Source organism: Oncorhynchus tshawytscha, linkage group LG07 (assembly GCF_018296145.1).
Source record: "Oncorhynchus tshawytscha isolate Ot180627B linkage group LG07, Otsh_v2.0, whole genome shotgun sequence".
NCBI classification, from domain to species: Eukaryota; Metazoa; Chordata; class Actinopteri; order Salmoniformes; family Salmonidae; genus Oncorhynchus; species Oncorhynchus tshawytscha.
Genome location: NC_056435.1, coordinates 61,206,574 through 61,234,122, shown reverse-complemented (window position 1 = coordinate 61,234,122; position 27,549 = coordinate 61,206,574). Strand labels below are relative to the sequence as shown.

At 40.4% G+C, this 27,549-nt stretch overlaps 1 protein-coding gene across 1 annotated transcript; it reads left to right on the top strand.

Annotated features, from left to right (window-relative positions):
- Positions 1-3,284: 3,284 nt before the first annotated feature.
- LOC112246214 (heme transporter hrg1-A-like) lies at positions 3,285-20,192 on the top strand. Its single transcript, XM_024414517.2, has 3 exons — positions 3,285-3,710; positions 13,632-13,799; positions 18,371-20,192. Exons 1-3 carry the CDS (start codon positions 3,581-3,583, stop codon positions 18,505-18,507), a joined length of 435 nt encoding a protein of 144 aa, XP_024270285.1. The 5' UTR covers positions 3,285-3,580; the 3' UTR covers positions 18,508-20,192.
- Positions 20,193-27,549: the final 7,357 nt, after the last annotated feature.

Genomic DNA, 27,549 nt, shown 5'->3' with positions numbered 1-27,549 from the left:
AACTTTGAACTCTTATTCACTCCAGAAGCGATACCTCCTAGCCGTTGAGTTGTCAGCGGCCACTGTAAACGTGGGCTAGGAAAGGACGGACAAAGGATGTGTTCTAACAAACACGATACTACAAAGTACCCAGTTTACCACCATAGACACTCTTCAAAGGACAAGGAAGATCTCTGTTGGGCAACACGGCCAGCATCTACGACCAACCTACCGAAGCGCAGCTCAGAGTAAATATTTATTGCATTCTCCTTTTTCAAATGGGCGGTAATTTAGAATGCATAAGATACTGTATTGACGATAGCATAGCTTCACCCTCTATTCCTCAGTCTTCCCGTTCTTTCACTCAAACCCAACCCCCTTTCCTTTGTGTAACCAGCCGTCGTGTCGGCACCGTCCGCCAGGGACGTTTTCCTTTATGACATAATATTGATTCGGTGTTTATGTAATTTCAGTTATTATTTAGGTATTTAGTAAATAAATAATTAAACCAAAGTTTGTATTGCTGATTAAACTTGTTAGCCAGAGTTCGTGAAGATAACCAAGAATTCTACGATGTTCAGATGAGACTGAAATAAGGTGACGATTAATATTGACTGCTATTGATGTAAAAGATTACTAGGTCTTTAAGAGTTTATTCGGAAGATAACAGCTCTAGAAACATTCTTTCGTGGTGCCCTGACTTTCTAGTTAATTATCTACCTGATTAGCTTAATCAGGTAATATTAATTACAGAGAAATGATTTTATAGAATAGCATGTCATATCACTTAATCCGGCATAGCCAAAGACACGACAATATTACTGCATGGTCGGAACTAGAAACACAAGCATTTTGCTACAATCGCATTAAAACCTGTTGATCCTACCCCCTACTTTTTCGAACATTCTGTTAAAAATCGCGCAACATTTCAGCGCCCTGCTACTCAGGCCAGGAATATAGTATATGCATATGATTAGTATGTGTGGATAGAAAACACTCTGACGTTTCTAAAACTGGTTAAATCACGGCTGTGACTATAACAGAGCGTATGTTTCATCGAAAAGCGCAGGAAAATCTGATCACTGAAAATGGAAAAAAATATCCATGCGCCACTTCCAGGAATTGTTAAAGGTGAACCGGATTAAATGAGGCCGAGGTTGCAGTACCTACAGCTTCCACAGGATGTCTAGAGTCTTCTCATTTGCTTCGGATTTGATTCTTGGTCGAATCGACCCAAGGGAACCGATTCCCTCCGGTCTCCGGCAGGATGTTTTGGTTGAGATTTCTCCGGACATTTTTTCCAGACGGCCACCTATAGAATTTACATCGCCTCCTGATGAATTTTATCGCTTATTAACGTGTACTAATACCTAAAGTTGCATTACAAAAGTATTTCGAAGTGTTTTGTGAAAGTTTATCGTCTACTTTTTTAATTTTAAAAAATGACGTTACGTTATGAAACGCTATTTTTTCCGTTTATCACAGTCTTCATAGATCGATATCTAGGCTATATATGGACCGATTTAATCGAAAAAAGACCCAATAGTGATTATGGGACATCAAGGAGTGCCAACAAAGAAGATGGTCAAAGGTAATGAATGTTTTATATTTTATTGTGCGGTTTGTGTAGCGCCGACTATGCTAATTATTTTGTTTACATCCCCTGCGGGTCTTTTGGGGTGTTACATGCTATCAGATAATAGCTTCTCATGCTTTCGCCGAAAAGCATTTTAAAAATCTGACTTGTTGCCTGGATTCACAACGACTGTAGCTTTAATTCAATATCCTGCATGTGTATTTTAATGAACGTTTGCGTTTTAACTAATACTATTAGCGTTTAGCGTAGAGCATTTGCATTTCCAGAGCTCTAGATGGGACGCCTGCGTGCCAGGTAGGAGCAAGAGGTTTTAACCAATGCTTACCATGTGTCTGTGACCAATAAAATTAGATTTGATTTGATGTACATATCTCCCTGGCATATTACATAATTTATGCAGCAGCATACAAAACATTTTTGTATGTGCTCACCTGAACAAGAAGATGGCTCGGCAGTCCTTTGTGGGCAAATTTTGTCATCAAACTTTGTCATCAAAGTCTGGCATTCTCTGGAACTTGGAAAAACTAACTGGGAACTTGGAAAAAACAAGGTGGAATCATGATGACGTCAGTGATCTTCGGGTCATAGCTCTAGAAAGAGGCCCGAGTTCCCGATTTACAATTCTGAGTTGTTCAAAACTTATTTTCCCAGTCGGAGATAGTTTTTTCCTGAGTTCCCAATTGTCTTGAACTCACTGAAGTCAGATTTCCCGGATTGACAGCATAGCCAATATTGAATGTTTATCATTTTAAGCTTGGAAAAGAGACCCTTAAACCCAGACTAGCTAGTTACATGTCTAAACAAAAGACTCCTCTATGTAAGTAACCCTGTCAATAGAATGTTCATGTTGTCACTGCAACAACTGTCATAGATGTAGCTGGTAAATTTGCTCTGGCTATCTACTCCGATTTCAGAGCACTCATCTGAGTGTGCCACAGTGCAGAGTAACTGACAAATTTACGAATGCTCAAAGCCTGTTGAATATGGCCGGTGTCAGTAAATGTTGGCAAAAAAGTGTAATTAAATTGTTGCCAGCAGCACAGTTGCCAGCAGCACGCTCGGAATAATGTAAAAACAGCCTAACCAGCTCTGCTAGGTCGAGTAAACTGGTTCCCTCATTTGTGTCTGGAAGTAACTAGAAAGCTAGCCAATGTTAGCCAGTTAGTTTAGGTGCTTGACTGCTATTGTTAGGTCAGAGCTCTCGGATCCGAGAGAAAAACGCTCTGAATTTACGAACAGACAATCTGACAACGCTCTGAGTTTACAAATGCCCAGAGCACACTCTGGCACTCCAGACTGAATTTACGAACACACCCGTAGTATAAACCAGCCTTTAGTCTTGAAATCTTTGGTTGTTTACTATATGACCTCACATGTAAATCCCTAAAGAGCTATGTGGGGCTAAAGCTTAAGAGGGTCTGAAAGATGCTGAATGGGTGTAGATAAATAAGAGCTGGTGTACCAAAAATATTCAAGGGCCATTTTCTCAAAAGTGAGGTTACAAAATGTATCTTTCAAAGCAGAATTACTTTCCACTGTTCCCCTACTGTAGTGTATGATATACAATTTTCTAGCTCCGAGGCTTTACTTTTATCCAATGTAAAAAACACCATTTCTAATTTTGATACGTAAGACCGAATCGAGCTAGTCGGTCACAAATGTGTAATTCGCACTCCGACCTGAGAAAGGCAGCAATACAGCGTCTATTCATTCTGTCGGAAACGCAGAAGAAGAATAACAACAACCGTTTTTGGCTTACAAATAGAGCACATCGTTCGTGTTGTGTAGACTTTTATATTAACTATGTCGATTTAGCTCACATTTGCAGCAACGTAACGTATTAGCTACTGTCGTTCGGACGTTTTTATCCCAGTACACTACCATGCAGCTGTTAAACTAGCTTGAGTCGGAGTACAGAAGCGAGTTTCTCAAAGCAAAGCACTTGTTTTTACACGTTGACGGTATTGTTATTTAAGTCTTCTTCTCGTGTGTCATCCGTGCCCAATGGGGTTCAATAAGACGTACATCAGTATCGGGTATGCCTCTTTGGGCATGCTTATAGGATTCTCTGTGTTTCTCGTGTGGAACATCGCGTACAAACAATCATGGACAGCTGCAATGGGAGGATTATCAGGTAAAGTATTAGCCAGAATGTAAACAATTATTTATTTTTGTGAATGAGGCTGCAGACATGATGTAACATTATAGTTTATGCAATATTTTCAGGATGCAACTGTCCATCTGACTCACATGAGCTGGATATTGACACAGTGTCGGTACCCATCTCATGTTGCAAGTGTTACAGTCCTCGAGTTTGGAGTGACACGTTTAGAAGCCCACACTCGAATGCATTTTTCCAAAAAAATGGAACGTTAGCTACAGAATGTTCAGAGACAGACACAGATATAATTATATGAAGATGTTGTATAATCTGTCGGTCGGCAACATTCTATAGTTCTAAGCGTTGCAACACGACCCTCACTGAACAACATGCCCCATGTTGGTCAAGTTATGGTCAAGTTATTCTAACTAGCAAAGTTGAATCGGTAAACTTGACTTCAGAAGAGAATAGCTAAATCTCTACACACCAGGTTATAAACTACTACGTCTCTGTACATTACATATATTGGACATAGGCCTATTTACTTATGTCTACTTTCGAGTTTCCAAAACAGTTTATTGCACATCAGCGTTTTAGCATCAGCTATTACAGGGTTTCACTCAGCACCCCTTCTAGCGTAAGGGAACCCCCGCGCCCCGCCACGTCTTTCTTTTTCTATGGGCACAAGCTCTGTTCGACACAAACTGTTCACACCCATTTTGCAGGTTTAAAATTATTATTATTATTTCCTGCAATTTTACACATTTTGTCATAGGGTGCAGATATCATTTAGCAGTTTTAAAGCAAATTTTCTTGCAATTCTATACGTTTTGCCATGTATAATTTGTATTCATGTGATATGAGTGACTCACACATTACTACAAAACCTATGGGAAAATAAAAACCTAGCTAAATACGTTAGTGTAACAGTATAGCTTCCGTCCCTCTCCTCGCCCCTACCTGGGCTCGAACCAGAGATCCTCTGCACACATCAAGAACAGCCGCCCATGAAGCATCGTTACCCATCGCTCCACAAGAGCAGTGGACTTTTCCAGAGCAAGGGCATCAACTACTTCAAGGTCTCAGAGCGAGTGATGTCACCGATTGAAACGCTATTACCGCGCACCCAGCTAACTAGCTAGCCATTTCACATTGGTTACATTAGCTGCCATGGGCTTGTTGATCTGGACATTTCTGACAAGTTATACATAGCTCTCTAAGGTCTGCAATGACTGACATGACAAGAGGAAAACTGATGATGCACTACCCAATTTCACCTTGTGCATTTGAGGTCGACCGATTATGATTTTTCAACGGCGATACCGATTATTGGAGGACCATTAAAAAAAAGCAGATACTGATTAATCAGCCGATTTAAAAATAATTATATATATATATATATATATATATATATATATATATATATATCAAAATAAATACATTTATTTATAATAACAATAAATAAAATTTTTGTAATAATGACAATTACAACAATTTTTTAAATATATTTTACTAGGCAAGTCAGTTTTGAGAACAAATTCTTATTTTCAATGATTTTTCAATGATTTGCTGATTTTGTACGTTTGCCCACGGACAAAGAAATTATCAGTCTATCATTTTAATGGTAGGTTTATTTGAACAGTGAGAGACAGAACAAAAAAAATCCAGAAAAACACATGTCATAAATTGATTAGCATTTTAATGAGGGAAATAAGTATTTGTACCCCTCTGCAAAACATTTATTTTTATTTTTATTTCACAAGGTATTCTAGTTGAGAACAAGTTCTCATTTGCAACTGCGACCTGGCCAAGATAAAGCATAGCAGTGTGAACAGACAGTTACACATGGAGTAAACAATTAACAATTCAATAACACAGTAGAAAAAAAAAGTCTATATACATTGTGTGCAAAAGGCATGAGGAGGTAGGTGAATAATTACAATTTTGCAGATTAACACTGGAGTGATAAGTGATCAGATGGTCATGTACAGGTAGAGATATTGGTGTGCAAAAGAGCAGAAAAGTTAATAAATAAAAACAGTATGGGGATGAGGTAGGTAAAACTATTTACCGATGGACTATGTACAGCTGCAGCAATCGGTTAGCTGCTCAGATAGCAGATGTTTGAAGTTGGTGAGGGAGATAAGTCTCTAACTTCAGCGATTTTTGCAATTTGTTCCAGTCACAGGCAGCAGAGAAATGGAGCGAAAGGTGGCCAAATGAGGTGTTGGCTTTAGGGATGATCAGTGAGATACACCTGCTGGAGCGCGTGCTACGGGTGGGTGTTGCCATCGTGACCAGTGAACTGAGATAAGGCGGAGCTTTACCTAGCATGGACTTGTAGATGACCTGGAGCCAGTGGGTCTGGCGACGAATATGTAGCGAGGGCCAGCCGACTAGAGCATACAGGTCGCAGTGGTGGGTGGTATAAGGTGCTTTAGTGACAAAACGGATGGCACTGTGATAAACTGCATCCAGTTTGCTGAGTAGAGTGTTGGAAGCTATTTTGTAGATGACATCGCCGAAGTCGAGGATCGGTAGGATAGTCCGTTGCCATGACTTAGTACTTGGTGGCAAAACCCTTGTTGGCAATCAGAGGTCAGACATTTCTTGTAGTTGGCCACCAGGTTTGCACACATCTCAGGAGTGATTTTGTCCCACTCCTCTCTGCAGATTTTCTCCAAGTCAAGGTTTCGAGGCTGACGTTTGGCAACTCGAACCTTCAGCTCCCTCCACAGATTTTTCTATGGGATTAAGGTCTGGAGACTGGCTAGGCCACTCCAGGACCCTAATATGCTTCTTCTTGAGCTACCCCTTTGTTGCATTGGCCATGTGTTTTGGGTCATTGTCATGCTGGAATACCCATCCATGACCCATTTTCAATGCCCTGACTGAGGGAAGGAGCTTCTCACCCAAGATTTGACGGTACATGGCGCCGTCCATCGTCCCTTTGATGCAGTGAAGTTGTCCTGTCCCCTTAGCAGAAAAACACCCTGAAAGCATAATGTTTCCACCTCCATGTTTGACGGTGGGGATGGTGTTCTTTTAAAAAAATGTTTATTATTTTCCAATAAAAAAAATCAAATAAAAAAGACAGCAATACTAACAATGACATTCATTGTACTGTTGAATGGGATGGCCAATTTAGAGGACAAAACAAAACTTAACTCACACAAAATAAAACTAAATCCTATTAGGTGGTACATGTATAAGAAGACAGCATATAGTCATTACAAGCAGTGTAGTTAAGCCAAAAATAAATATTGAGTGGAGTACAGCACAGAGTAGCAGCAGATAGTCAACCCAGTTATGAAGCGGGACTAGACCATTTAGGGGATGATGTTCTTTGGGTCATAGGCAGCATTCCTCCTCCTCCAAACACGGCGAGTTGAGTTGATGCCAAAGAGCTCCATTTTGGTCTCATCTGACCACAACACTTTCACCCAGTTGTCCTCTGAATCATACAGATGTTCATTGGCCAACTTCAGATGGGCATGTATATGTGTTTTCTTGAGCAGAGGAACCTTGCGGGCGCTGCAGAATTTCAGTCCTTCATGGCATAGTGTGTTACCAATTGTTTTCTAGGTGACTATGGTCACAGCTTCCTTGAGATCATTGACAAGATCCTCCCGTGTAGTTCTGGACTGATTCCGCACAGTTCTCATGATCATTGCAACTCCACGAGGTGAGATCTTGCATGGCCGAGGGAGATTGACAGTTCTTTTGTGTTTCTTCCATTTGCGAATAATCACACCAACTGTTGTCACCTTCTCACCAAGCTGCTTGGCGATGGCCTTGTAGCCCATTCCAGCCTTGTGTTGGTCTACAATCTTGTCCCTGACATCCTTGGAGAGCTCTTTGGTCTTGGTCATGGTGGAGAGTTTGGAATCTGATTGATTGCTTCTGTGGACAGGTGTCTTTTATACAGGTAACAAACTGAGATTAGGAGCACTCCCTTTATCTTCTTGGCGCACCCATCCCATTAGCGGGATCATTTTCGTCAACATCCACTGATTTGCAGAGTGCCAAATTCAAATTAAATTACTAAAAATATTAAATTTATGAAATCACAAGTGCGATATAGCAAAACACAGTTTAGCTTGTTGTTAATCCACCTGGCGTGTCAGATTTCAAAAAAGCTTTTTGGTGAAAGCTATCCAAGTGTTTGTTAGGACATCTCTCTCAGCAGACAACATTACAAACAGCTAGCAGCAAAGTAGATTGGTCACGAAAGTTAGAAAAGCAATAAAATTAATCGCTTACCTTTTGATGGTCTTCGGATGTTTGCACTCACGAGACTCCCAGTGTAACGGCTCTCTTCTATCTCCTCCTCTGACGAAGAGGTAGAACAAGGATCGGACCAAAATGCAGCGTGGTTAGTTCGATACATGTTTAATAAACAACGTGAAACACGAATAAACACAAAACACTACAAAAACAAAGAACGTAACGAAAACCGAAACAGCCTATACTTGTGTAAATAAACAAAGAGAGAGGAACAACGACACTAAGGACAAACTCAAAGAATATGGCTGCCTAAATATGGTTCCCAATCAGAGACAACGATAAACACCTGCCTCTGATTGAGAACCACTCCAGACAGCCATAGACTTTGCTAGATAACCCCACTAGCTACAATCCCAATACATACACACCAAAACCCCAAGACAAAACACACCACAATACAAAAACCCCATGCCACACCCTGGCCTGACCCAATACATGAAGAAAAACACAAAATACGTAGACCAGGGCGTGACACCCAGATACACAATAAATGTTCCTTTTGTTCCATAAAGATTATTTTTATATCCAAAATCCTCCATTTGGTTGGCGCGTTATGTTCAGAAATCCACAGGCTCTAGCGGTCATGATGGGGCAGACAAATTCCAAATACTATCCGTAAAGTTCGTAGAAACATGTCAAACGTTTTTTTATAATCAATCCTCAGGTTGTTTTTACAATAAATAATCCGATAATATTTCAACCGGACAGTAGCTTCTTCAATAGGAGAGCGAGCGAAAATGTTTGCTCCACTCTGTTGCGCATGCAAAACGCTGCTGGCACCCAGCCATCCAATGACGCGATGTGATCTTTCTCTCTCATTTTTCAAAGCAAAAGCCTGAAACTATGTCTAAAGACTGTTCACAACATGTGGAAGCTATAGGAAAATGAATCTGGTTGATATCAATTCTGTTATAACTCACAGACAATGTTTTGGAAACTTTAGAGCGTTTTCTATCCTAATCTGACAATTATATGCATATTCTGGGCCTGAGAAATAGGCAGTTTCATTTGGGAGGTTTTTCATCCAAACATCAAAATACTCCCCCCTACACTCAACAGGTTAACTGTAAGGTTGTAGATTGAATCCCCGAGCTGACAAGGTAAAAATCTGTCATTCTGCCTCTGAACAAGGCAGTTAACCCACCGTTCCTAGGCCGTCATTGAAAATAAGAATGTGTTCTTAACTGACTTGCCTAGTTAAATAAAGGATAAAAAAAGGTGTAAAAAAAAAAAAAAAAAATCCAATACAGATTTCTGTTCATGAAAACTTGAAATCGGCCCTAATTAATCGGCCATTCTGATTAATCGGTCGACCTCTAGTGCATTTTACTATTACATCTTTCAAGAGTAGGTTGAAAGCCTTCCTGGTTAACCTGGAATGTTTGTTCCTGATTCTAAAACACTGGTCAAAAACCTGTCAGGTGTCAACTCAAACTGTACTGTATTTCTGCTTACACAGCTTTTTTAAACAGTCTCCTCAGATGAACTTGGCACACAACTTCCAATGGGATGAGTAGCAGGACTTATCTCCGCATCACCATTACAATTTGCTGACCTGATAAGAGTGGAAGCCTGCGCCTACCATAAAGCAGTTAAACTTTCAAGTATTGAACATTGGCTACACTGCAGTCGGAGGAACATTAAGGCCTAGTTACCAACCATGCATAGTAATTGTACAATAAATGATGTACTTTATAATTAAGTTCTATATTGCCTAGTATTTGCATTTAAGTGCCTTTTAGAGTATTATTTATGTGTTTTTATTTTATAATGTGGTGTAAAACACAGGTATTGACAGTGTAACGCTAAGAGCACCCCTTTTGTCAGTTATGTAATGATCTAGTTAATTAGTGGTGCATTTGTGGCTGTGAACTTTGAGCTCTCGTTAGTTCATCCTCTCAGGTCAGCAAGTTGATATCTGTGTGACTTTTCTCTCTTCTCGTTGTTGTAAACTTCTCATACTACTTCTTCAAAGAGAATAGTAGCTGCAGATGCCGATTTAGTAATATATTTGTATTGTATTGTAGCGACCCACACAGACGTGTGGGTTACGTGTTAGGCTGTTAGTTGGTTGTGTTGCACTTACCAGTACCCAGTGTTCGCGGGGTCCGACATGCCAATCAACCTGCTATCTGCCAATCACGGGAATGCCTGGAATGTTCTGATGCCGGGCATCCTGGTGGTTGGCGGAGTGGCGTGGAGGGGGGTTGGGCAGGGGGATGGAGCATTGGAAGTTAAGACAAGGTTTAGCCATTGTTCTCTCTCTTACGTCTGGCCTTTACAAGAGAAGGTCACAGTTGTTTTATAGGGTATCCTTCATTTATTTGGCGTGGGCTACGGCCAAACAGTAGCCTGTGTAAAGTTAATAAACCCTCAGTTCGTGAACTGAATCCTTTGTCTGAACAATTGGTCCTTTATGATCTAGTCCGGTCATTACAGTATGTATATTTCACGTACAGTGTACATCTGTATGTGAAGTCAAATGACTTTTTATAAAGTGCGCTGTCACTAATGTTCCAAAGGCCAAATCCACTTTTTTTCTTGTGGGGTCATGATAGCAGCATGTGATGTGTGGTGCCTGTGCCAATAGAGAAACAATCAATAAAGGTGCAATTCTTGTGCTTGGTCATATGATTGTAAACCATGAGATGTGGAAATTAGTGGGGTCAGCATGGCAGATTGACACAGCAGAAAAAGACAAGCCTTCTCTGTATCAGAGCAGGAAGTCTGATAGCAACAGGCTCAGAGACAGTTTCTATCTACAAGCCATCAGACTGCTGAACTCTTAAACTGGACTGACCAGCTCACTCCTTAGCACACACTCACACAGATATAGACTCTTTCACACATACTTATACATTCATGCTACACACGCATCACAACTGCTGCTATCCGACTCTTATTGCCACCCCCCGCTGATCTCCAAAACATGTGTAAATATTGGACAATAAATGGTGCCTTCCTGTATTATACTTATGCTAAAATGTTTATTCTATTCTACTGAGGCATTGTTCGTATTCTTATATTTAATTTCTTATTGTTTATTTGTTGAGAAGGGAACCTGCAAGTAAGCATTTCATTGGACGGTGTATACCAGGTGTATACCGTACATACGACTAATAAAACATTGAACTTAGTAGCTTTGCTGTATCCCAATTCTCTACACTTTCCCCAAAAAACTCCCCATCATTGATTTAAAAGCTTTGGATTATTGTAAGCATTGGTAGGAGGGAGTTTCCACCATTTGTTAAATCCACTACAGGAAGTATGCAAGTGCACACTTCAGGAAAAGTGTGGAGAATCAAGACTCTAATCAAGACTCTAAGGCCCTAATCACTATCTGACCATGTTTGAAAGGAAGCCAGAATGGTACTTTCAAACCTCAAACACTGTTAAAACTTTTTAACCCCCAACCCTGAAGAAAGAACATAAAGTTTATGTAGGCTACTTGCTCATTAGTTCTGGGCCTGTATTCAAAACATATGTCAGTGGGTTATGATCCAGGGTCTGGTCCTCCCTGTCTATATACACTTATTTTTACTAGAGCTGGGATTTGCCAGGGACCTCACAATACGATATTATCATGATACTTCGGGTGTGTTCGTAAATTCACTCTGGAGTGCCAGAGTGCGCTTTGGGAGTTTCATAAATTCAGAGTGTTTATTTTTGGCTGGGTGTGTTCTCTAACTTGTTTTGTACTGAAGTGAACAAAACTTTTGTTTGGCCGAGGAGTAGGGTTGAGCCGAGTGTTCTGACCTCAGCTTGGCTGCCGTTGGAACGGGCTAAAGTTGACTGGCTTGCTAGCTACTTTCAGGCACAAATGAGAGTACCTCATTCTGACCATTTTACTCGCCCTAGCATAGCTGGTTAGGCTGTTTTCATGTTATCTAGAGTGTTGTTGACGAACTGTGCTCCTGGCAACAATTTTAAGAATGCTTTTTTGCTGACGTTTACCGAAACTGGTCGTATTCAATGGGTGTTGCACGTTGGTAAATTCAGCAGTTATTCTGCGCTCTGGCACACTCAGACGAGAGTGCTCTGAAATCGGAGTAGATATCCAGAGTGAATTTACGAATGCCCCTTTAGATTCTATATGTATTTCATTTGATGTTCCAAACATATTGCTCACGATGTGTCTGCTGCAGAGGGACAAGAGCGAGCCATGAGAAAACAAGTTTTGATCGGTCATGGAAATAAGTGCTGAACAATTTTTTACATTTTTGACATTTTATTATTATTTAATTTTTTGCTCCCAATTTAAAAAGAAGATTGGAGAACAAACTATAAAGGAGAAATACTGGTGTTTTGGTACAGGTACAGCCAACTAGCTCAAAAATGTTGCAATGTTGTCGATACGATATACAGTGGGGAGAACAAGTATTTGATACTTAAATAAATAAAAATACACTACCGATTTTGCTGGTGTTCCTACTTACAAAGCATGTAGAGGTCTGTCATTTTTATCATAGGTACACATCAACTGTGAGAGATGGAATCTAAAACAAAAATCCAGAAAATCACATTGTATGATTTTTAAGTAATTAATTTGCATTGTATTGCATGACATAAGTATTTGATACATCAGAAAAGCAGAACTTAATATTTGGTACAGAAACCTTTGTTTGCGATTACAGAGATCATATGTTTCCTGTAGTTCTTGACCAGGTTTGCACACACTGCAGCAGGGATTTTGGCCCACTCCTCCATACCGACCTTCTCCAGATCCTTCAGGTTTCGGTGCTGTCGCTGGACAATACAGACTTTCAGCTCCCTTCAACGATTTTCTATTGGGTTCAGGTCTGGAGACTGGCTAGGCCACTCCAGGACCTTGAGATGCTTCTTACGGAGCCACTACTTAGTTGCCCTGGCTGTGTGTTTTAATATTATCCCAATATGTAGCTGTATTACTATTATTTACACTTAGTCATTATGATCTAAATGGCAAGACTGTTTCTATAGGCCTGTCAACAGCACTCCTGCGTTGAGACTCGTTGTGAATATGGCCACTTTGTCCTACCTAGCATGCCCAACGAGTAAGGACAGTTGAAATATTGTGTAAGAAATGGTGAAAGTGGATCACGAAAGACCGTGCTATACGTTGTCAAATGGACTTGTTGTTATGAAGCTGACACCGTAAAAGAGGAACATGGAGTGACAACAGTTTGAATTGAGACACAAATGACACAGCAAAATGTTAGGTGCTGTGTCAGAATATGTTCACCCCTAACACATCTCCAAACAATAACCTATAGTAGCCTAACCTCAATGGCCATGTACTCTTATCTCCACCAGCACAGCTAGAAGAGGACCGGCCACCCCTCAGAGCCTGGTTCCTCTCTAGGTTTCTTCCTAGGTTCTTGCCTTTCTAGGGTGTTTATCCCTAGCCATCGTGCCTCTACATCTGCATTGCTTGCTCTTTGGGGTTTTAGGCTCGGTTTCTGCATAAGCACTTTGTGACATCTGCTGATGTAAAAAAGCCTTTATAAATCCATTTGTTTCATTGAAGGCAGTTCAAGATTTTATAATGAAGAGAATCTTCATCCTCAAATTCTTTCAATTAAATACTTAGTTACTTAGTGCTTGTCTCATCATGTCAGGAATTTGACTCAAGTGTAAGGATTTTGAACCAGCCCCTGACTGTGTGTTTCTGTGTCTCTTCCCCCTCAGGTGTGCTGGCTTTCTGGGCCCTCATCACCCACATCATGTACTTGCAGGACTACTGGCGCACCTGGCTGAAGGGCCTCAAGTTCTTCCTTTTCATGGGTGTCTTCTTTGCCCTTCTGGCAGTGGTGGCCTTCATCACCTTCCTCTCCCTCGCCATCACCAACAAAGAGTGTGAGTCTCTCACACACACACACACACACCATTCACTCTCTTATTCCTTCACTCCTTCTTTGATCCTAATTTGCTTCTCATCTGCCCTTCACTTGCTCTACTGTTCATTCTCTAACCACTGTTTTTCATATAAGGCTGAAGTCATCTGTGTAAACTGCTGACCTAGACACTTGCATACAATCCGAGCACAAACAAATATGCACAAATAAGCTAGCGAACGTCCTTGGCTGCTATGATAGCTAGCTAGGCAATGTTAGCTAACTTTACAGTCTTATGTTGGCTAACGTTAGATGGGTAACGTTAGCTTGCTTATCCAAAGTCTAGCAGTTAGCCTCTGTAGCTAGCTAACACCAGTCAGATGAAAGCTAGCCAGCTAACGAACAGGAAAAGAAAGGCAGCAAGCTATATTTGGTCATGGAATTACTTAAGCCATTAGTTAGCTAGAACCAAACAGCAACAGCTGACCTCACCCCATTCCGTACAAATGTGGGTAACCGCGACATTCAAACGAGGCTGCAATGAAAATGAATGGGACTGTAGTGACTCTGTTGGCATCAAAATCCGGGGTGTGAACTACGTTTCGATTCAGCGTTGATTGACTCCGTACAAATGTGCGTAACTGCGACATTCAAACGAGGCTGCAATGAAAACGAATGGGACTGTAGTGACTCTGTTGGCATCAAAATCCGGGGTGTGAACTACGTTTCGATTCAGCATTGATTGACATGGTAATGGACTAACAGTATTGGAGAAAAGATGAAAAAACTGACCCCTCTGTTGTATGTTACATCATGACGTGTCACTACGTAATGTACAGCGTGCATTTGCAACTCATTTTGTGCCGTACAGCCTCTTTCCACCAGGGGTAGCCCTTCTCTCGCAGATTAAAATCATGCTTAACCATATACACTTGTAAGAAAACTTCATGATTTTTGTCTAAATTAATATAATGATTGCTAATATTTCATGACTAGGGTGCCAATTGCATTTTGTTGCACGTCATTACTGCGAGCCATCATGGCACTCAAAAGCCGGAACAGCTGCAGTTCACTTGTGAGGCTAACGTTAGTGCAGCCCTAAACCCCTCTTCAAATTCAACACAACCCCTCAAACAGGTATGTGATGAGACATTACATAAACTCTTTGTTTTATTTACATTTTAAAGTTGATTAGTTGGACAAATCGGGTGTAAAAAAAAAACTGTTTCTTTACTCAACATATTTCCCCCTTTCAAGATCACTTCGTAGCTTTCGCTACCCACCCAACATTTAAAAAAAGACCCGACAAAGCTCATTGCCTTCATGATGCCCATCTCTGCATAATTCAAGAAGGTCTCGTCCTTAATTTTGTTGGAAAGGGGAGAAAGTGTGCTTTACATTGGTATTGATATTACAGTTGATCTGGAAGTATTACGTTTTTGGGGCGCAAAAATAAGGTCAATTGTACGGACCAAGGCGATGTACAAAAGTGAGTGAATTTACGTTAGCGTTAGCTCGCTCACGTCCAAATGCCAGTCCTACATTTTTCCACAAAACATCGCTCACTAGCTACATCAGTTCAAACCAACACTAAACTTTGGGCAAATTGTCATGGTGCTACCTTGCAAAAGCCCATTGCATGCATTGTAACACTAGCTAGCTACCTATTCCATAGTCCAAGATGCTGTAAGAGCCAGCCACATTTCACTGTCAGAACACAATTCAAACTGTAGCTGAGAAAACAAATGGCTATGACTTAACCTTCAAAATGTTATGACTTAACCATTTTCTTTTACTTTGCATTCAACGGGAATTGAGTAATATTTTGCGACGTAAGACTGTCACAATCAATTGAGCTTTTCACCTTCTGAAAACTACAGACAATGACTTTTATTTATCCATGGTAAATTCAACACATTCTACAAACAGTTCAAAATTGATTTGAGTTATTAGAAGGCAACATCCAGCAGACCACGGTTTAAACCAGCAACCCTTGCAGTTATGCAAGCATACCACCTGTGCCGTTAAGGCCCAGACCTTTTGGCAGAGGCTGATTTTAAAGGGTAAAATAGCACTGCCGATGACTGACTTTTGATTGTGGGAAAAAAAGTCAGGCTTTTTGTGAAAATGTTGTATAATGCACCTTTAACAGAAAATCACCTTCCGGTGTAAAAACCAATGTTTTAAGTGACAAGTAGGCATTGGTCTGAAGCCAAATGCTCTACTAAGGTTTCCAGCACAGAGCTTTGACCTACAGCAGTAGATATGTTTGTCTATTGTACTTCAAACAATGTGTATGCAGGTTGCTAAGGATTCAAACCTTCTTAAACAGCCTAATTCATACTCTTCAGTGGAGTAATGGACTTTACTGTGTTCTGCTATTAAATAATGTGTATATACACTACCGTTCAAAAGTGTGGGGTCACTTAGAAATGTCCTTGTTTTTGAAAGAAAATCAATTTTTTTGTCCATTAAAATAATATCAAATTGATCAGAAATACAGTGTAGACATTAATGTTGTAAATGACTATTGTAGCTGGAAATGGCTGATTTTTATTTATTGAATATCTACATAGCGTATAGAGGCCCATTATCAGCAACCATCACTCCTGTGTTCCAATGGCACGTTGTGTGTGCTAATCCAAGTTTTATAATTTTAAAAGGCCAGCATCCCGGAGTCGCCTCTTCACTGTTGACGTTGAGACTGGTGTTTTGCGGGTACTATTTAATGAAGCTGCTAGTTGAGGACTTGTGAGGCGTCTGTTTCTCAAACTAGACACTCTAATGTACTTGTTCTCTTGCTCAGATGTGCACCTGGGCCTCCCCCTCCTCTTTCTATTCTGGTTAGAGCCAGTTTGCATTGTTCTGTGAAGGGAGTAGTACACAGCGCTGTACAAGCTCTTCAGTTTCTTGGCAATTTTTCACATGGAATAGCCTTCATTTCTCAGAACAAGAATAGACTGACGAGTTTCAGACGAAGGGTCTTTGTTTCTGGCCATTTTGAGCCTGTAATCAAACCCACAAATGCTGATGCTCCAGATACTCAACTAGTCTAAAGAAGGCCAGTGTTATTGCTTCTTTAATCAGGACAGCAGTTTTCAGCTGTGCTCACATAATTGCAAAATTGTTTTCTAATGATCAATTAGCCCTTTAAAATTATAAACTTGGATTAGCTAACACAACGTGCCATTGGAACACAGGAGTGATGGTTGTTGATAATGGGCCTCTGTACGCCTATGTCGATGTTCCATAAAAAAAATCTGTAATTTACAACATTAACAATATCTACACTGCATTTCTGATCAATTTCATGTTATTTTAATGGACAAAGAATGTGCTTTTCATTCAAAAACAAGGACATTTCTAAGTGACCCCAAACTTTTGAACAGTATTTTGTGTGTATATGTGTGTGTGTATATACATACATACATACATACATACATACATACATACATACATACATACATACATACATACATACATACATACATACAGCCTAATGAGAGCTATAAGTATTTTTAGATATAGGCCTTTTGTAAATGTGTATTATTATTATAGCATCACCATCTTTATTGCAACATGAAATAGAAATGCACACAACTTTAAGCTACATATTCATTTTCACATAGGTAATGAACTGCCCATTGATCCGCACAGCAATTGATAAAACAGGACTATGTTTCTGAGCTTATGTGGATATTACACAGGTAAGCTAACAGTTACAGAAATCAGGAATGCAGACAGTCTCTCGAGACCTCTATAAGAGTGACTGTATCCAACACACCATAACCTGTTGTTATGTTGGGTGCCTACTGACCCCAAAAATATGTTATCAAATATCTATTTTTCCTCAATGCATGTATTGCTAAAATAAAGGTTTTATGAAATACAGGCAGGCCCCACATTACTACAAGACAAAACAACTCGCTCAATCAAGTGTGATGGTCTTGTAAGTAGAAAAGAAAAGCTTGCTTTCATATCATTTTAAAATGCTTGAGCTGGTACTGGAATGGGATGTGTGAAGAGTCCAATACTTTAACATGTATGCGGTTGAAGTCACATTATTGTGGCAGCACCTCCTCTAAAGAGTATGAATTAGGCTGTTTGAGAAAGTTAAGCAACCTGCCTACACATTATTTGAAGTACAATAGACCAACATAGCTGCTGTAGTAGGTCAAAACTGAGGTCTGGAAAACCTTGGCAGAGCATAGGTGGAGTAGTTATTGTGGTGCTCGTGAATTTCCTTTCTTTTTCGACTTCAGACCAATGCCTACTTCTCACTTAACTTAGTTTTTTGTTTTTAATTTAGTCATTAGTATTGCATATTTCAGCTCTTGGGGCACATGATTACATCTATTTCCACACAAAATGACTGCTTCCCAGAGATTTTGTGCTGTGATCTCCCATACGTTCATGGGGTTATTCTATGTGAAATCCATTGCCTTTGTGTATGTTACAAGCCTAAAGCTGTGGTTTTTCTACAGTATCCTTCATCGAGAAGTACCTGAGTCAATGAAATGTTTAACAGTGTGCCAATCAGGTCTTTTGCACTGACTCCAAGACTAATATCTGTCGTGTCTCTGTCATTTCCAGCACTGACTGACCCGAGGAGCCTGTTCCTGTCGGGCGTGTGGAGTTTAATGACCCTGAAGTGGTCCATCCTGCTGGCCCTCTACTCCCACCGCTACCGCAAAGAGTTTGCTGACATCAGCATCCTCAGTGACTTTTGATAAGGGCCATTGAACCCCTCTATAGTGAGGGAATGAGTACCATGATCTCCACCAATGCCCGCGCCTCCTCGTTTAGGTTACCCCCTCTTTTCCTATGTCTGTGAAATCAAATCAACGTTAATTTGTCACGTGCACAGGATACAACCGGTGTAAACAGTACAGTGAAATGCTTACCTGCAAGCTCTTCCTTAACAATGTAGTATTCAATATCAAAGAGAAAGAAATAGAACATCCACAGTAGAATCTTAAAGCTCACAGAAACAGGGAATGCTCAGCGCCTGCTAGCCAGTCTATCCACAAGTTCATCCCTATTTTATACTGTTTATGGATTTTACTGTCTTCATATACATATGTATGTGACACTCTTGTCTGTGTTCCTGTTGTATGTCCTCTAAAGTTGTTTTAGTCATATGCCAATATCTCTCTTTTTATGAGATTAGGGGTTCTTATTTGATGAATTTGTATCTAACCTTTGATGATCATGTACATCTACCTATGATGTTTTTTTACTATCTAATATATATATATATATAATTATTCCTTCTCTGATTTATTTGTGGTTATGATACAGAATTGACTTCCATTCTCTTGCCACAAGGGGGCGTCACTCCATCAAATGCGTTGGCTGTTGGAAAATGTTTGTTTTTAGATGGAAAATGTTTGTTTTTAGATGGAAAATGTTTGTTTTTTAGATGTAAGCCTATCTCAGAATTCATCTGTGTAGTATAACTGTACTCTACCTGCACAAATCATAGAACATCAATTCTAGACAACAATAGGACACATCACAGGCATGTTTGGGAAATCCAAGTAGTTGGATTTTAGTATGACTGTTCTGTGTTATCTGTTTTTGTGCTTGGGTTCATAACTTACTGTCACCTGCTGTGATGTGACGAAGCCACTACATTTAGTTTGTTGGGTCTATTTGGAAACACTTTACTTAATGCTGACAGGTATAATGCATTTTTTTATGCAGCTATAATGCTTTGTAAGACATCATAAGACTTGTTTGACCCCCCTTTATAAAGTCTTATAGCCTTATACCTGCCAGTGTTAGCCACTATCACAGCATCCCACCACCATATGAAGAAAGATTGTACTACCATCCCATATTGTAAGAACAACTGCATTTTATAACAGTTGCAAATTAATTTCAAATGTCTCTTTTTAGTACTCATCATATTTGAATGGAGATATTTCGTAGCATTTTTATTATTGCCATGATGGGAAGTTGTCAACAAAGTGAGCGAGGACCGAACCAATGATGTCACAAGTGTGAGAGGGGACCATTGGGGCTTAATAATATGAGCCTTTGACCAATTTTATTCCGGTAAACGCTTTGACTCCCAACACAAGGACCCGAGTCCGAAAAGGTACCCTACTCCCTAGATAGTGCACTACAGAAGGACTAATTGCGTGAATGCTTCAGTAATCCTAAACATTTGTTTGTTTGCTTCTCCGATCCAAAATATTGGTGATCATCATACTGCTGCCTGTGGAGATGAATTTGATCCTGTTCTTCCTTTTGCCTTTTTAAAAGTCTGTTTCTATGTGAGCTACCACATCTAGCATATTGTAATAATGAAACATGAAATGATGTATATCCACGTGTGTGTGTGTGTAGGAATGTATGTCTTGTACAGGTATGTATGTGAGAGCCATATTAATAAAATATAATTGTAGGACAGCTGTTTTTATTGCGTTGGTAGTACATCTCGTACAATGTCATACATAACAGTTAGAACCTTGTGTTGTACCTCAAATCAAATGTTATTGGTCACATACACATGGTTAGCAGATGTTAATGCGAGTGTAGCGAAATGCTTGTGCTTCTAGTTCCGACCATGCATTAATATCTAACAAGTAATCTAACAATTTCACAACCACTACCTTATACACAGAAGTGTAAAGGAACAACCTCAGTTGTACAATGTGAGTGTGTACTAGGCATAGGGCGAAGTGTCTATAGACTTTGATTTTACAAAGATGTGCTCCGTTCTTTTGAAAGCTTTACTAGCAGATAGAAAGCACCCTCATCTTAATGGTGCACTTTGATGGAAAAGCTTAGCTTAACTACATTGTGGAAGTGTTTGCTGTGGGGTACCCCGGGAAGGGGTTTAATTGATGGAGAAAAGTAGAACTGACCTCTAGCGCCTTATGTTTGGAAACAACCTCAATCATATGCATCATAGGACTTGTCATGACATAACAGCCCTATTATAAGACATTATGAAGGCTCATACATGGTTATATACAAGTTATAATGCATTATACCTGCAGGCTGTTACCCAGTGCTAAAAGCAATTGTAAAGTGTTACCCATATTTGTGTCTGTTAAACTGATAGAGGGAAAGCGACTCATTTGAGTGATTATGCCACCTACAAAATCCAAATTTAACACCTGTGTGTATTTGTCCGGTGGAGTTGTTGTATAGTTTCCACGATGGGGTTTCTCAGAAATATTCTAGGAGGGGACGAGGGTTAGAGTGTCTGGGTCAGACCTCGGCGTTAGACTGGGATTTACACTGAGGTAGGGCCAGACATCTTCTCTCTCACCCAGCCCACATTATAAAAGAAAACACTCCATAGCACTACAGGCAACAGTAAACGCTCGGGCAATAACCTGCGCTTTGAAGTTGGGCAATTATTCAATCCGTCCACATTTGTATTTTGCTCCTTCAAAGGGGAGGTGGGGGGGATGCAAGGACTTTTGGTATATGGCTCGGTTTAGGCATCTGTATGATAAAAGAGACTTTGAAGTTTATATGAAAAATACATCAAATTACATGTCTATGTAGATGCTGGTTACCTTGGTATAGTACTTTTTCTGGTGAGGTGATTGATGCAACAGATGCAAATGTTGGCAGATTGCCTACTTCTATTTAAATACAGATTTTTTTTTAAATATCAAAATAGGAAAGCATTTAGAGTGAAGGTAGCACAGAGATCTACCAATGATTTAATCATTAAGTATCTTCAACCGGGATCCTTTATAAGATACCATCATTATGTTTCGCTGCCCTCATCTATATCTTTATTGCACACATTGGTTTGTTTGCAAGCCCTCTGAGTCATTTTGTATCAAGTTAATTGCAATGTTGTGGTTAAGTAGCCATACAAACAAAATAATATGGTATCTCGCTTATTATAACGTTTTACATTAAGACACTAAAAAACAAGTCTTGTTACTTTCCAATGAACAAGCTTTAGGGTTTGGACCAAAATGAGTTTATACTGTAGGCTGTAAAATGTGTGTGTTTTTGTGTGGTATGTAAAAAGGGGAGGGGTTACATTTTGTTATGGGACTCCTTTCCAGGGAAATCAAGGAAGGAAGTCATCTAGCACTTAACTGGTAGAGATAATGAAACTGAAACGAGGAGAGTAAACTTGAAAAAGACAGAAACTTCCGCTTGACAAAAAAAAAGAACAAAGGTAAACGTGAAACGTCACGTGTCTTGTCACACTACACATCTTAATCAAATGAATTCTAATCATGTTTAATAATCGTACATTTGATCATCATGTATTTGATTTATTTGAATAATTTTGTCAGACATACTTCAAACTTAATGGAAAATGCCAAACAGAAATTGCACCTGAAGTGTTGATGAGCCGCAGATGACGACATACGAATCAAATTAAGAGATGAACTCTTCACCATGATACAGTGCAGATGGGACAGTAACAGTAGCCTTAACCTGTTCACCTTTTTCTTGTACTTAAAAAGTTCATAATGTGGTAACATCTATGTAGGGGTCGTCTAGAATTTATATGGCCATGTCCACATGATACCATAGGTATTGCCTTCTTTATAAGGTGAACACATTTATACATTTATTTGTATAACCGTCTAAATATGAACAAGATTCTATATTGGTTGTGTGTTTTGGAAGTAAGTCTACATCTGTGTGACAGGAAAATTAATTGTGAGGAAAAAATATACTATTAGGAAAGACCCATTCAGCCTCAAAGATACTTTGGTTTTATGAGTATTTATTTTAAGAAATTAAGTAAAGAGGGGAAAAAACGTGAATGAAAAGCAAACATCTTGAATTAGTAAAGAACCAGATGGCTGCTTTTAAAAAGGCATTTTGGAGAAGGTAGTTTTGAAATAATTCCTGAGGAACTTCCGCAAAATGCAGTACAAAGCACACAGATATTTAAGCAATATACATAGCAATTATCTGTTTTATTTACAAACTGAAACATGTCTCTGGACTTTCACTTATTTGACCCTTTCTCTTTTGTCTTCTTCTTTCTCTCTTTCACTGCTGTACCTCTTTCTCTCTCTCTCTCTCTCTCTCTCTCTCTCTCTATCACTTTCTCTCTGTCTTCTTTCTCTCTTTCACTGCTGTACCTCTTTCTCTCTCTCTCTCTCTTCTTTCTCTCTTTCACTGCTGTACCTCTCTCTCTCTCTCTCTCTCTCTCTCTATATATATATCACTTTCTCTATCACTTTCTTTACAAGTAACATCAGGTGATTAAGCCCAGTTGGCTGCAGTGCAGTAAGATGTCCAACCTTCAGGTTCAATCAATGTTTGCCTCTCCAACTCTTTTGTTTACTGTGTTAGTCTGCCTGTGGACCACAGAACCTCACATCTGAAATATTTTATGAGACACATATTTAACGTTTTATAATACAATATGCCATGGCAGCAGCATTTTCTTTTGTGGCTTCACAGGGAGAACCAGTATCAGAACAGGGGATAAAAAAATATATAACTTAGCCGAACATAACTTTGGTAAGGTCATCTAATCTAATGGAATAATAGGGGGATTGATTCGACTTGAAAGAATTATGCTTTGTACCTAGCTACAGAGTTATGTTGATATTTCTAATGCAATCCCACTGCCCACAGACATCAGTTCAAAGTCGAGTTTTGATTTACATTTGGTTGAATTGTTAACTGGCATGAATTTAATGTGAAAAAAAAATGTCATCATGACATTGGATTTAGGTTAACAGTTGGGTGAAAAAAAGAAGAAATTCCCCGACGTTGATGACATTTTGTAAATCCAATCAGTTTTCCTTATTGATTCAACATCATCACATTGCTTTTTTTAATTTTTTAATTATGTGGAAACAAGTTTTTTGCCCAGTGGGATGGCTCTGTGTGCTTGGTCAGAGACATCTTTTATTTTACAAGGCAAGGCAGTTTTAAGAAAGAATTCTGATGACAGCCTACCCCAGCCAAACTCTAACCCAGACAATGCTAGGTCAATTGTGCACCACCCAATCACAGCCAGTTGTGATACAGCCTGGAATCAAACCAGGTTCTGTAGGGACAACTCTAGTGCTGAAATACAGTGCCTTAGACCGCTGCGCCACTTCTGGGTTCACTCTGATTGGTTTGGAAGAGTTGAAAGTCATAGTTGCATCCAGATTGAATGCCCAGCTCATGTTAATGTCTACCTCCAGTTGATACATGTGTGATCCACCCACTCAATGCAACAGGGCATCTACTGACACACCTACTCCTTGAGGGGTAGTAATAGATCACTGTCATGTCTGTGACCTAAGGTTACCTCAGTTGGATGCACCATCTATTGGAACGGCCCAGCATTGGTTTTGGCACACCGTTGAGGTAGAAACCTGCACAAACTTTGATCTAAATCTACATGTTCTACATATCAATACCAATGGGCAATGTTAGCTGGCTGTGTCAGCTGGATAAATGTGCTGTATGTCAAGTAATGATAGGACTTCTGGTGTGGATAAGTCTCTCCACACGTGTTCGGTCTACGCTCATTTCCTGACAGGTGTGAGGGTAGAGGACTTAGCCATGCTAATCTAGTCTAGCTTTCCCTACATAGTTCTGCTTGGCTGTGAGCTGGAGTTAGCCATGCTAGCCTAGTGTGCCCTATATACCGTAGTTCTGCTTGGCTGTGAGCTGGAGTTAGCCATGCTAGCCTAGTGTGCCCTATATACCGTAGTTCTGCTTGGCTGTGAGCTGGAGTTAGCCATGCTAGCCTAGTGTGCCCTATATACCGTAGTTCTGCTTGGCTGTGAGCTGGAGTTAGCCATGCTAGCCTAGTGTGCCCTATATACTGTAGTTCTGCTTGGCTGGCTGGAGTTAGCCAGCTGGAGTGTGCCCTATATACCGTAGTTCCTGGATTAGCCATGCTAGCCTAGTGTGCCCTATATACCGTAGTTCTGCTTGGCTGGAGTTAGCTGGCCTAGTTAGCCATGGAGTTAGCCATGCTAGCCTAGTGTGCCCTATATACTGTAGTTCTGCTTGGCTGTGAGCTGGAGTTAGCCATGCTAGCCTAGTGTGCCCTATATACTGTAGTTCTGCTTGGCTGTGAGCTGGAGTTAGCCATGCTAGCCTAGTGTGCCCTATATACTGTAGTTCTGCTTGGCTGTGAGCTGGAGTTAGCCATGCTAGCCTAGTGTGCCCTATATACTGTAGTTCTGCTTGGCTGTGAGCTGGAGTTAGCCATGCTAGCCTAGTGTGCCCTATATACTGTAGTTCTGCTTGGCTGTGAGCTGGAGTTAGCCATGCTAGCCTAGTGTGCCCTATATACTGTAGTTCTTCTTGGCTGTGAACTCCACTGGTACTGTTTGTAATGTGCCATGGATGGACCCTGGGACTTAAACACTGTAATCAGAGCCAGCGCAGGATATTGGCCAAATTGCACATGAAAGCAGGGACATTTGAGGGAAGCTTGAGCACTAAATATTATGATAAATTATAGCCTAATATAGAGAGTTAAGTCTCAGGCAAACTGAAATAACACAGATTAGCATGCAATGGAGGAGAAAAAATGCTTTTAAAGCAGGATTGTTTTTTTATCTGTCTCAACAGAAAAATACCTTCAGGGGGTTTTTCTTTAGTGCTGCTTTGCTCTGCCCACAGACACAGACACCGACACAGACACCGACACAGACACAGACACACAGACACACACACACAGACACAGACACAGACACGGCACAGTGACAATCTCTGTTTGTGTGTGTGTTTCCAAGGACCAGATTTGCCATAAGAATACATGGATGTAGTTTCATCAGCCATCAAAAAGAAAAAGGGGAGAAAAAATGGAAATGTTACATCTTTAATGTATACACACAAACAGATTGAGGCGACTTGCTGGCGGTTGAAGTGAATGGAAGTGGCCCCAGACCTGTCCTCTCTCCCAGCTTCAAACCCCTCAACCCCTCATTACTACCCATACTCTATATCTATATACATCACCCTTCCCCCTCGGTCCTGCACCTCTGTCCTTCACCCCCATGCACCCTCACCCTCCACCCCCGCTAGGTTGATACCCCACAGGAAGTCCTGCTCTACGGGGGGAAATGGGTCCCAGATGTCTGCATGTGTCCCACTGGGCTCCAGAGGAGGGATGGAGGAGCAGCGGCAGGGGGAGGGGTGCTGGGCAATGCACTCTTTCCAAGACAGAGGCTTGTGGTAGATAGAAGCTTGTGCCTTACTATCCACAGATCTAAGATCAGATTACCCCACAGCCAAATCCTGACCATATCCATAAGGAGGGGGAAATATCTGACCCTGGGCTAGTGATTAGGTGATTATTCTACTAATTCCAAGACAGTGTGATGAGGATGAGCCATCTGTTAAGGTGAGAAGTTTGGTGAACAGTGTATTCTAGGACTCATTTTCAACAGGAACCACGTTACTCAATGCTTACTTATGATGGAAGGTCCTTGTGCCATTGATCAGTTGTCTTTACTCAAGACTTTCTTAGAACTTGGCAGGAATGCAGTAACCAAATTCAAGTATTATGGATTTAAGATATATCACCCTCCTCTTTCAACATACACTTTCCCCAGTACAGTATTTCAATACTACGGATCAGTTCGGACTATAACATATGGACAAAACCTAAAGTACACATTACGATGGCCTATACTCCTCTTTGATATCAAAGCCATTTCTATACACGTCCTCTTGATATCGTGCTGTCTGTTTTGCAGCCACAGGAGGGGTTCATTATTAACCCCCAAAAATAAAAGTCAAAAGAAAAAAAGGGTCCGGAGTGTTTAGTGAAACATTATGTCAAGACTCTGACAAGGAAATGAAATGTGCAACATCAATCAGCCTATGAGGAGGGAGATCAAACAACCCTCCCCACTCCTGCATCTGGTTCTGTTTGGACTTTCTTTTTCTCTTCCTCTCCTTCCTTTCTTTCTTTTTTCTCTCTTTTTGCCTTTCTTTTCCATTTCTTTATTCATCTCCCATTCTCTCTCCCTCTCTCAATATTTTTCCCTCTGTTCTGTGCGAGGGGTGCACGTTCCATGATGTTCCTGTTAGCCTGTCGTTCGCTCATTCTTTCCATGATGGTGGCATGGAGGCATGCTCTGCTAAGGTAAGCAGCCCCAAGGTTAGCCCCGGACAGCCCAGCGCACAACAATTGGCTTCCTGTCCTTCTTCGGAACCCCACCCGGAGGTTGGAGAAAATGTATTTATAATTCCAGTTAATCTGGGAATTGATTTGGGAATTTCAGTTGAAATGAAAGTGCATTTTGTTTAAGTAAGGCCTGTTATAATTCCAATGTGTTGCGTGCATGCTTATTCCTGCATGTTAAGTCTAACCTCCACTTCAATATCTCAGTGACTGGAATACATTTTTTGAGTTGATTGACTGCAGTTGAGTGTAGTTGATCCCAGCTCTCTTGTATATGGCTATATAACATTCATAAATTTCACTAAAAAAAGCCCCTCTAAAATTCTCCACTCACCTCCTTCAAATGCAGAGGCAATCACACTTTGTGTCCTGTGATAAAACCATCAACACTAATATAAAGTCTGTCATAACATGACAATTCATATACATTACTTGAATGAACTATTCATGTCTATTGATAAATGTGTAGTTTTCGAGGCATCGTGTTTGATTACATTTCAGGAGATTGTCTAGAGATATTGGTTAGGAGTTGTATTGCGTTTGTGTGTGTGTCCCTTGTGGTGTGTCCCCGCAGGTCCAGATATGTGTTCCCCTGGGTTCCTTGTGTGGAGAGAGAGAACATGTGTCTACTCCACCAGAGGGCATGGATGGCATAACTAGCAGCCCTCTCACCTTA